The 12149-nt window shown below is 38.6% G+C and overlaps 1 protein-coding gene across 1 annotated transcript; it reads left to right on the top strand.

The window, feature by feature from the left end:
• The first annotated feature begins 3446 nt into the window (after window positions 1-3446).
• Window positions 3447-12149, top strand: si:ch211-195m9.3. Its single transcript, XM_034867930.1, has 8 exons — window positions 3447-3467; window positions 4923-5023; window positions 7026-7117; window positions 7867-7946; window positions 9397-9556; window positions 10003-10165; window positions 10278-10331; window positions 10438-12149. The coding sequence occupies exons 5-8, from the start codon at window positions 9461-9463 to the stop codon at window positions 10692-10694; spliced, it is 570 nt and encodes a 189-aa protein (XP_034723821.1). The 5' UTR covers window positions 3447-3467; window positions 4923-5023; window positions 7026-7117; window positions 7867-7946; window positions 9397-9460; the 3' UTR covers window positions 10695-12149.

A 12149-nucleotide genomic window follows, 5' to 3' on the forward strand; every position in this document is an offset into this window, starting at 1 on the left:
CATGAAAATAGCACTGCTTCAGGGGCCTTCACACATCTCCCATTTTCATGGAAATCTTAAAAATACGATCAATGCTCACGGAACTTCATTCCAATTAATGTGTGCGGTGCCTGCATGTTGACTTTGTCTTTACAGCTGTCTGCGGAACTACAGCTTACAACAAATTCAACAAACTATGCTGTCAATCAACTGTTGTATCCAGACCTGCATCAAATGCCAAGTGTTGTGTAAAAAGTGAGTAGAGCTGAAACTAGATACAGTATTTTGTTGAAAAAAATCTGGCTCATTTGAGCTGTGTTGTGGTTGAGATAAAAGTGAAACAGTTTTAAGAATCTTCCTGATCGTTTCCAAAGATGCTTATGATGTGGACAAGCAGATGTGTTGTGGTCCCGCGGAGAACAAGACGATCCTGACGAGAAAGTCCAGGGACCACCTGTGCTGTGGACATGACCAGTTTGACCCTAACACTGAGTGCTGCTGTAAGAACGAAGGTCTTAAGACACAACCCATCACATCCATGTGCTGTGTGAACGAGTCAGGTGCGTCTTAGTTTATATTCATGATACATATTGCCAGATCTCACTCTTTCCAAATGTCCAGTAACTTCCACTTTCTTTGTGTTGGAATTTTAAACTCCGGTGGATTTGTGAGGACTATGATTAACCTTTTCTCAGATATCTGTGTAAATTGAGAAAGCTAGTTAGACTATATGTGCAATCTGAGTTTTTCTGTTTCACAACTAAAACAACTTTGGAACTTAGACATGTTCCATCTAAACAAGTTCCTTCCCGAGGCTATTTGGCAGCAGCGCCGTGGCTCAGCCCGGTGCTAAGCCATTGTACGATTGTGGTTGGTTTAAAGAAATGCCAATAAACCAGAGCATGTTTTTCTCCCATTCCAGAATGCCGTGTGGATTAGCTAGATCCTCCTCTGAATAGCTGTGGAAGAGGGTTAAGCAAAGCAAGACTATTTCCATCGTCAACACACACTTACCCGGCAAATATTTGGAGTCACTTACAAATTTCCATACCACTCCATTATAGACAGAATACCAGCTGATCTGAGTGGGTGGCTGATCTTTGATTCAATATATACATTGACCATTATCAGCAACCATTCATCCAATGTTCCAAAGGCATATTCTGTTTATTAATCTGATGTATGTATATGTATGTATGTACATGTATATGAATTTTACTTATTGTTTCCTCCTAGTTTCCTACTGCTTTTATTGTTCTCAACTGCTGTGTCTTTTCTACTTGTTTTACACTGTGCTCTGTTGTTTTGCTTTGTCACACATCTTTCTGGGTATGTGTTGTGTCTTGTCTTTGGCTAAGTTCTGTGTTGTGCTTTGTCATGTTGTTTTCCTTGCTGCTGTGAGAGAAACCTGGGAAAATCTCAGTGGCGCTTCCCTGGTGTGAAAGAGTATGTATCTGTTTTTGTTGTGTGGGTGTTGTTATACAGGGCCAATGTTTCATCATGGTGGATGTCATCCTCATGTGATTGCAATAACTGCTTACATCCACAAATTTCCCCTTAAGCTCACAAGACAATGATGTAATTTCAAAAAAATTGTGGCACACAAAAAAACACCTCGCAGGCAACTGTGTTGGATAGAGTTTAAGAAGGCAATTATCACCTCGGCTTCTGTGATGTTTTGTTCTAAGTTGTGTTTCTTTGTATTTTAAGTGCAGGGGTCTACATATGGAAAATAGCCTTTTGGCTAATTCTGGCATTTTTGACCCATGTAAAATCATGCTTTTTAATAATTTGCACCCCTTTCATTTAAACAATAACTATAACTAAATACACTGAATTGAATTGAATTGAATGGAATTGAATTTAATTGAACGTCATCCCTTACCTGCCTACAGCAATTCTATGCAAATCTTTGAAATCTTTTTGAGATTGTTAGGTTCATGTTTATTATTTAACATATGATACATAAATAGAAATAGTTAAATCCAAGCAGAGACATGTCAATAAACTTTCTCCGCTGTCATGGTTAGAAAATGCAGCGGGAAACAAGTTTTAGTTTTTTTGTGCGTTTTTTTCTGCCTAATTCAAAAATGGTGCTTAGAATAGATACGTCATAATAGAACATCATCCCTGACCTATTGCAAATCTTTGAAATCTGTTTGTACTCTCAGGTTCAAGTTGATTATTTATCATTTTGAAGATCATCTGCTCAGTGTAATAATGTAATAATAAAAAAACTTTTTTTAAATGAGTCAGGAAGCTGACTGCAAAGCCTAACTCTACTTTTAATTTGATCTAACAATGAAACTATGTCCTAAAATGGTCATAAATCATTCTAGAGTAGCATATTTCCTTTTACTGCTGCACCTGCCATGAATGAAAAGCAGGAGAATTCAACAGAAGATTGTCGGTCTCCACAAAATTAGGGAGAGAAATTTTCTCCCCTCGTCTTAAAATGTTCATAAATCAATATGAAAGTGCATCCTTGTTTTATGAATAAAAGAATTGAGAAATAAACTGCCCATGGGCCCTTCAAATTGTTGATATTGCAAATTCTCCGAAAAACTCTCCAGGATTCCCACTAGTTTAAATTAAGAGTAAAACAAATATTTATACCACTTGCTCACACTCTATTTCTCAGTCATGGTTATCCTGCACATTCATCTCTCCCGTCAATGTACTGATGTTTGTGTAGCCTCTCGTTCTAGCGTTAGAACCGATGGAGGAATTCCACACAAAGAAACATGGCATAATTGGGGTTAAAAAAAATAGATTTTGTTTGTGTCATTGATAAATGTGGGGTCGGGGTGGTGGGTCGGTGTCGTCAGAATTTTCCCGCTTAATTTTTAGTGCCCCACTCCGCCCCTGGTCCCTGCAGTTGAAACGCAAGAAGTTCCTCAGAGGTTCCTAGTTCAGGGGAAAAGTTCCTGCTGTCGAACCGCGGGTTTGTCTCTATCAGCCATGTGTCTGAGCATGCAGCTTGAGATGCCCCAATGTGTTGACATGTGTTGACATTTCTGCTGTAAGAAATTGTTTTGTGTTTTTCATACATGCACACACTCAAAAAACATTTTTGTGACTCATCTCCACAGGTGTGCAGCAACCGGTAAGAAACTCTCTACTAAATCTCTGACACAAGAGACAGCTAGTCAGCTGTGTTAAAGCTGCTCAAATGTGCATGCACCATAACAATAACATATATCTACTATCTGCAATATATCTGTATTTTAAATATCAGAAACACCTGACAAAATAGTGCAATCCAGTACAACAGTTATATTGTATGTAATAAAGCTGTGTTGATACAGATGGATCACAATAATGTTTAAAGCCACAGTGATGTACAATAATTGCTTAGAATTACCTGGAATTGGTAGGGAGGAACAGGGTCAAAGCAAGGAAGTAGTGGGTTGCCCTTTGAGATATTTTATAATTTTTGTGTTTGATATTTTGTTTTTTTCTTAGAAAACCACACCTCAACCCAACTGGTAAGTCAACCAAAGGTTTTAACTTTCCTGCTGAGACCACAAAAGTTTTTATTTTTACCCACTAACAATTCTCAAATATACATTTCCAGTGTGTGTCACAATACATAGTTGACCTCTTTTGACCCAGTGTTAGACACACTTAGTTTAGGTTTAACCCTTAAATTGTCAAAGATGTATTGTTAGTTGTCCAAATTATATTTTATATATGACACTCAAAACTGCGAAGGATACTTATGTTACACTTATACACTTACAATATTCATAATCACAAACACATATCGTCCTGTATGTTTAGCGGTCATAAACTCTACAGGGAGCCTTTAACACTGTAATTGCAGTGGTGCTAATTAAACTTCCAATGGATTAAGTCAGAGTTATGCACTCTTTTAGAAATTTGGCTTTACATATAATGGTGTGTCCATTCTTTTTATATGACATTACATTCATTAGCTCAACGGTTCTTAAACTGGGGGCAAAACATAAATAAATAATGCATTTTCTGCTGCACAAAGCATGGACAAGCTTATGAAAGAGCTGCTAGGTAAACGTAAAGCAGACGATGGAGCTACACCAAACGCCAAAACTACCAAACAAAAACCAAACCTTCCTTCTTACTCTCTCTCTCTTGCTCTCTTTCTCTCTCTCTCGCTCTCTTTCTTTCTCGTGCCAATTCATGGAGAAACAGCTGATCTCAAATTTCTTTGGGAACCACTGATTAGGTTAGCGACTTCCAATGAAGGCATTCAACCTCACTTTGTTTTTGTTACGCCCCAGTCTAGGGGTGCCTAGGACGCAACATAAAACTGTTTAACTTGCCCCCTTTTATCCCCGTCCCCCAAGCAGCCACAAAACATAATGTGTAGGTCCCAATATTTGTATTGGACACAATCATTTATGTATTAACATAAAGGTTAAGTAACCAAAGAAACAAAAGGTAACTAACTAAACTGTAGGGTGGCCTACTATTAAAACAACAACCAAAAAACAACCCTGTCTGGAAAGTAAAATAAGATAACCTAACAACCCATAAGGGCCCAAAAGAATAACAATGACTTACCTTCCTAACTAAACAAACAGGAGAAAAATAAACACATTGAAAGGTCCACCCATATAATTAGGAACTGATCTATACAGAATCAAAGAAACAAAGTGTGGCAGGTTGGGAGGCGAGGAGAAATGGAGACGGCCTGCTGGCTTCCCTCTGTCTCTCTCCGACGGTCGTCATCTTGCTCCCTTAAAAAGACTGTGGTGCGCAGCTGCCGTCAATCACAGATAGGACTCAGCGGCCCCCCACCAATCAGCGACGAGCAACAGCATAGCCTATTTACATAGGAAGACAAATATAGGACAGGCACACACAAAACGAAAACAAATACGACCCCAGTCTTAACAGTATTATATGAAAGTGTTATTAGGATGTTGAGTATCTCTGTAGTCATTTTTGCTTATCTACAGCACTGAGCCAAACACAGGTCTCTGTGGATCGTCATGTTACAATCCGAGGTACTTTCGCTGCTGTGAGAGAAACCAGGGAAAGTCTCAGAGGCCCTTGGCAGGTATGAAAGTGGGTGTGTCTGTTTTTTTTGTTTGGGTGTTCAATTTGTTATTTTATATACTTATAACTGCTTACACCCACAAATTTTCCCTAATGCTCACAAAGAATACTAATATGGAGTGCTGTGAACCACATCTGATTTCCTTACAATGGCACAAAAAGAAAACCTCTGGGGCAACTGTAATTAAGATAGACGTCAAGAAGACAATTATTACCTGTGCCTGCACTTGCTCAGTGACAGTTTTGGCACCAGTGATGATGCATACAGTGATTTATAATGAATTGTCCATTCATCACTCAATCAATTTTTAGGTTGTGTAATGAATGACCTGGAAAAAAACAATTGATTGGAAATTATTTCCCCGCCAAGGTGACTGTGAGGAAGAAAAACAGCTCAAGGTATACCAGGTTTGTTCCATATTATACAGGAATGACCAAAGATGATGGACTTAATATATTTGTAAAACATAAAATTAACAAAGGATAGCTGGTTTTATAGCAGCTAAAATGTTATAACATGTAGATGGAAACCACCATTTATTTTCCAAGGAGGAATGCCGGCTTTCATTTAGGATATGTCGTTGCTAAAATGCCCTTTGATTTTACACAGAAGCATTTAGTATAATCTCAAATTAGGAGAATCTGGGACTACACAGTATAGCATAGTGCCACCCCAACTTCTGAACAGAACTTTTGTCTTCCTGTAGGAGGTATTGGGTTTAGCTGAACCTTCAATGTAGACAAAGAAATGGCGAGCGCCAAAAACATACATGCTAAGCTAAATCATTGACCCAAACCCCTCAGCACAGACAGAAGAGGAGGTCGGGCTGACCATACTGCAGTAGAAAGTGAAAGTGAAAAATTTGTTATGTAAGGAATCTTCAACTGGAAGTCCCTGTTTGACTGTTTGACTCTAAGGACCCTTATTGGGGGGTGGGGGGGCTTAACATTTTAGTTCATTTCTGAAAGTTTTTTCAAAAATGAAAAGTCTTAAAATGAGGCCATCATATTATTGGCGAATATAAATCACTACTGCTTATTGACCTATAGGTAAGGTTGTCACTAAGGTAGCCATCCACAGATACAATTAATCCTAATCCTAATCCTAATCCTCCTGTTCACTCTGGCACATGTATGTTTAACATTAAAACATGATTTATAAAATCATGTCAACATTTATTAGGTTATTTTAATAGCTTAGTATGCACCCTGTACTTTTTTCTAGGCCTAGTTTAATATGCTACTTAATTCTATACAATATGTAGGAGAGGGTTCCTGTTCCTTCTGTCTTTTATTTAAGGGGCCCTTGGCTTATGTGATAAATTTCTCGAAGACGTTGGCAGGGAGGGAATGCTTGTGGTTGACATCCAGCTGTTACTTCTCCCATCATGTGACAGAGTTGATAAACTTGATATTCTGTCTGAGAAAGGATATGAGGTTGGGATGAACACTGACCTGAAAGAGACCTGGGGTACCACTGTCTCAACATGCATAGCAAGAGTTTGTAAGATGGGAATTCCACCACACTGATCTCCTACAGCTGTTTTGACATTTGATTTAGGCACACAAACTACTTGGCTAAAGATGGGGAAAGTCACAAGTCTAACCAGTACAAACCAGCCGACGCCTTTCTTTTTCCACGACTGTGTCCAGGGTAGTTCCCAGATGTTAAGTATGTCTAGTGATGAAGAAAAATATAATTTTTTCTTTGCTCGATTTCTCCCATGGAAGGTCATTAATTTAACGTGGGAACAGGGGGCGGGGTAAAGAAAATTCTTTACTGCACATAATGTGTACATGGCAATAGTACTGACTGCTGTGAACGCCTCAGACAGATGTGTGTGTGGGCTCAATCTTTCCCTTCCTCTCATTCTTTTTTTATTCAGAGTCACCCTTTCTTGGCATCAATTATCCCCACATCCTCTGTCTGATAAACCCATGGTCTTTTTATCCCCCTCAACCCTTTTTCTCTTCTCCCTCCCTCCTCCCACCTGCCTCTTTAGGCCAATTGGATGATGCCTCAACTGTGTATAACCCACGGACACATGTCTGTTGGGATGGCTTTGTATCTGAGTGGACACGTTGGATTGAACAAGTATGTACTACTGAGATTTACAGTTCTGTTTATAATTTGCTCGGCTGGGTGGAGTAGTTCATGTCAATCCTTTTTCTTTGTGGTTTTCTGAGCAAACGTAAACCACCCTTTCCCCTGAAGTTTGTGGGCTTGAAAATAAGAAGTTCATGTAAGTTATTAAAAAAAAAAAATAGTATCCCAGTGTTTCTTCTGACAACAGTTTGAATTAATGAAGAGGCTGGCTTGAGCAAAAACACAATTCTTTAATAAGGATAATAATAATAATTTTAGAACTAACAGCACTGCATCCCTGCTGTTACTGTTATTAAAAAAAACTGCTTCGTGCAGCTTCGTTGAGAGGGCTCGGAGCTCCACCCAGCTCCTTATATACAGCAAGTGAGTGTGTTTTGTGTCTAATGGATAAAACGCACTGCTAACATTGAGTAAGCGTTTAGTTTTCATGCATAATAAAAAGGACGATATTTTTTGTTTTGGGACTGTATTTTTGTCAGGCGTTACACACACATATATACATGTTCCCATGTTTTCATTTAAATGAGTGTAAGACTGTGCCTGCTTGTGTTAGTAGTGCACCCTTTACTTTTTTTTCTTCTTTTTTCTGGGAACCGTGTGAATCTATAAAGAGGTGTTATGGCTTGGCCCAAAACAGAGTTATGTATTCTAGATAGATTTTATCTAAGGACAGAAAAAAGGGAGAGGAGATCAGCATTCCGTATAACCGAGGTAAAGGGAGTGTGTTTTGTTCTCAGTCTGATGCCTCCCCTGGACAACACTGTTGCGGGAAAGAAGTCTATTGCCCTAATAAAGAGATCTGCTGCGATGGACAAAGGTGATTATGTGTGCATGTCTGTCTTTACTCTTCTTGGTAGAAATACTGATAAAATATGCAAAGCAATTTTTTGAATCAGCTTGTGTCACACTGTGTTTTGTGGACTGCTTGTTTACGATGTGCTTCCCTTGGCTAAGAAATTAGGCTGTGTGGGAAACAGTTAATATTTGTGTCGTGGAACATGTAAGGAGACAGACAACCTCAGACAGGAGGGGTTTCATGTCTACCGAGCCAAAAACGCATGTCTGCTACACTGACTTCTTTGAATTTTTTCCGGTAACCTTTAAAATACGCCAAGCTACTGAGCCAAGGAATGTCTGTCTGTCTGGGTTTGAGTAGTTGGCCCTTGTCTGTGTAAGCAGGCCTGTGTATGTGTGTATGTTTGTCAGATGCATGTGCATATTATGACTGTTGTACAGTTATGATATTCCATCTTTCAGGGGATTACAATATTTTAACAGGGATCTGATATTTTAGAGGACCAGTATTTAGTTTTTAGTTTGGCATTTTGGTTAAAGCGGAATTAATCAAAATGTTTCTAAATGAAATCACAGTGTAATATCAAAGCTGTCATTGGTAGTGAGCAATCCAGAGAGAAGTCTCCCCCAACTCTGCAGCTCTTTTTGCTCCGTTTTTAGCTGAGCAGCTAGTCATTTTAATTGTACAAGCAGAAAGACAAAGTTACTAACAATGAGCTAGTGAATAAAACATAGCAAGCTATTGACAGGATTATTGGTTTTGGTGGAGACCACACAAGATCTGAAAGGAGAGTGAACTGTGGATGCATACATGCAGGTGGTTGCTCTTGTCTGGTAAATGTGTCTAGTCAGAATGTTAATGTTATTAGGTCAGCAGACCTTCAGTCACCTATCTAATTACTCACAGCAGTGAGTAGCTATGTATGGCCCGCTGTTTAGACTTGTGCGCTGCTGTTTGTCGAGCCAGCGTGTGTGTGTGTGTGTGTGTGGGAGGGGGAGTAGGGAATAGAGCGTGGGAGATGAGAGAGAGCGAGAGATGTGAGAGAGACGGCAATTAGCTTTGGAGAGAGTACAGACTCTGGAGTTATAGTGAGAGAAACAAGAAGTGTCTCCCCTTTGCTTTCTCATCAAGGCAGGAAATCTATGTCTGGAAAATTTAACCCTCTCCTTGATTTCATGTTGTTTATGGAGAAGGAGATCCAGGAAATTCTTTTATTTCTTCGTCTCACTGCTAGACTACTGTGATTGCAGCTGTACTGTATAAAAGCTGCACTGCTGACTTGCTGCTTTCACCTTACACTCTGTGTAGACACTGTGTTGAAAACGTTATCTTGTTGCTCACAGAAAGCATATTCTAATTCACCTTCTTTTTAACATTACATGATCTGTCTTTGGAGCATGATAATAGTTATTACTTCTTTATTTCACACTTATGATTTTATATAAAGTACAAGCACTGTTTCTCCACACAGACATGACAAAAAAGAAAACACTCACTGCTGTGGGGGGGAAGCCTACGACATTAAAGACCCTCAGATGAAGTGCTGCACAGGAAAACTGCACAACCTGACCCTGTTAGGCCGACCTGGACATGACGTGCAGTGCTGTGGATCCATTCTGCAATCCTCACAGGTAGGTTTTAAAATATAATGATAATATTTCAAGTTTGACGTGTGTTAAATCATCAATGGATCCAGCCTTTTCTTTCAGTTTTGAAAGACAGACAAAGCAGGGAAAGCATGCTTTTTTGTCTTTTATGGACCACTCCATAGTGAGATAGATGTTGTCTTGCACAGATTTTTACACCAAAAAGAACAAAACATCTCTAATCTGAACGTAAATACAACTCATATATAAATTTAACAAGGCTTACGTCTAAAATTAATGATTTTTATTACTATACCAAAAGTCTACCATCTGATCACACCACTCCTGCCAATAACCCTGGTGAGATCCATAACTGTGTCCTAGATCAGTTTACTGCATATCTTGGACACATATAATGATATCATTAAGGTGGCAACCAAGCACATATTTACTGACCATCAATGTGTGCATTATATCTACTTTACAACCAGGATGTTTGCTGCTCGAGTGAAGACAAGGAGGTGCTTTACTTTGCCAAGACAGGATTTTTTTGCTGTGGTCACCTCTACTACAACACCTCTATGTGGTCATGCTGTGCAGGGAAGCTGAGCCCAGTACACAAAGCGGGACAGCATCAGAACGTGACCATTAAAGGTCAGTTATGCGTTGCTAGATCTTTGCTCCACAAAAAGCAATTCATCATTGTCATTTTAACTTATAGTTTTCTGCATCTAAGCAATAACATGTGTATACTGTTTGTTTTCAGAATCCACACTTCTGTCACTAAACAATCTGAATGAATCGTCTCTTTGCAATGCAAGTAAGATATCAGTTTTGACTTTTTTGAGAATGAACCAGGGAGCTAATACTGTTTATGAAGATATGTGGATTTCTAAATGTTTGTGCTTGTTTATGTCCCTGTTTAGTGCAAATCGGTACCATTGAAAGTGTGTCTCCGTGCAGCAACGTGTTCAGCAATGTGCTAAAAATCCATGGAAGAAATGCCTCGGTGCAACCTCTGGTCTCACCTTACATCCTGCAAACACCTGACCACTGCAGCGTCCCTAAACTGATCCCTGGGAACAGCTACTTCTTTAATGAAGATAACGTCTTCACAGATTACAACCATAACTCTGTTCTCCAGTCGCTCTATTTTATTTTTTCCAAGTGTTATCGTCCTTAGCTCACCACTGTTACCTGTTACTCCATCAGTTAATCTGTTATTTTGTACTCGGTCTGACTCACACTGGATGTGAAGTCTGCCACTCCCTATTTCAGAGGGCTTTCTCCTCTCCTTTATTTTGCTAGGGCACTGCAATCACTGCATCCCAGACTTAATGCCACCCAAGACGATTGTGATTGGTTTAAAGAAATACAGACATGCCATGAGATTTTTTTCCCCTATCCTTGAATGATAAGCAGCAAAACTTTTCATTAACATATTTTCCTCGCTCACTGGTGCTTTACCAAACAAATTTGCAGTCAAATTACCAGAAAAGCTAACTTTTTTGTCCTGTCTGGTAGCTGCGTGCAAGAATTAATGTGTAATTAATATGTAGCTTAATTTTTACACAAGCTGAACAGTTATCAGCTAACATGTTTTTTTCAGAATATTATGACAGTCTGTTGTTTTTTTCACTCATGCACCCTTTTATTTTATTTTATTATTTTTCATTCTTGCACTTAACTACTACTATAAACGGCAACTGTTTGCACACATTTAATTTATGTCGTTTACATGTAAACGCACCAACGATACCCTTGGTCGGTTGATATCTCTGAACAACTCAGGGGAATCTCTTCAAATTTGGCAACTTAGATTTTAGTGGTCAAAGGGCAAGGTTACAGTGTCCTCACAAAGATCATTTTTGGCCCCTCAAGAATTCCTATGCTACTTATAACATATTCACACAAATGCCTAGTATGATTAAATGATGAAGTAATGACACTTCAATCAAAAAGGCTGTAGATCAACTTTACTGTGACATCATAATGTTCTGCAAAAATGCTGTTCTTGCTATTATTCAGTGCCATACTCAGGAACAGAATGGGAGATTTTGACCATATTTAAAATTTTCTTGGATACTGAATTGTTGACACCAATCTTGGGTGCCCACCTTGAAACTGTGGTGCTTGTATAGATCTTCTGTTCTGCTGGGTTGAAGATGTGTATGAAGCATTTATGTAATGCCAAAAATTCCAACAATACCTTTTTGAAATTGCTTCTAAGTCTTCACTATACATTATATGAGTCTAGACAGATAAAAACTTGACTGGTTGGAGGAGGCATACAACCACAAGGCAGTCATTCTAGTTAATAAGCTTCTCATTATTTATGTAGCTAATAATTGATAAGCTTGTCTTCAAAAACATCAGAGCTAAAAATATGCTATATGGACCTAAACGTCCAATCATCCAAATATTTAGCTGTGGTACATTAAAGATTTCTCAATACTGCAGTTTTGTGTTGTACTGTACTGTACTGTATGTGAATGACATGAATTTAAGCTTGACAACTTATTTTCATTTAACCCAAAAAGATTTTTTACATCTATGTCTATAAATCTTTTATTTGTTATCTAATTTTAAGAAAGATTATAACTCTCATATTGCATGTTATTTTTTTATACACAACAAA

Source organism: Etheostoma cragini, chromosome 3 (assembly GCF_013103735.1).
Source record: "Etheostoma cragini isolate CJK2018 chromosome 3, CSU_Ecrag_1.0, whole genome shotgun sequence".
Classification (NCBI taxonomy): Eukaryota; Metazoa; Chordata; class Actinopteri; order Perciformes; family Percidae; genus Etheostoma; species Etheostoma cragini.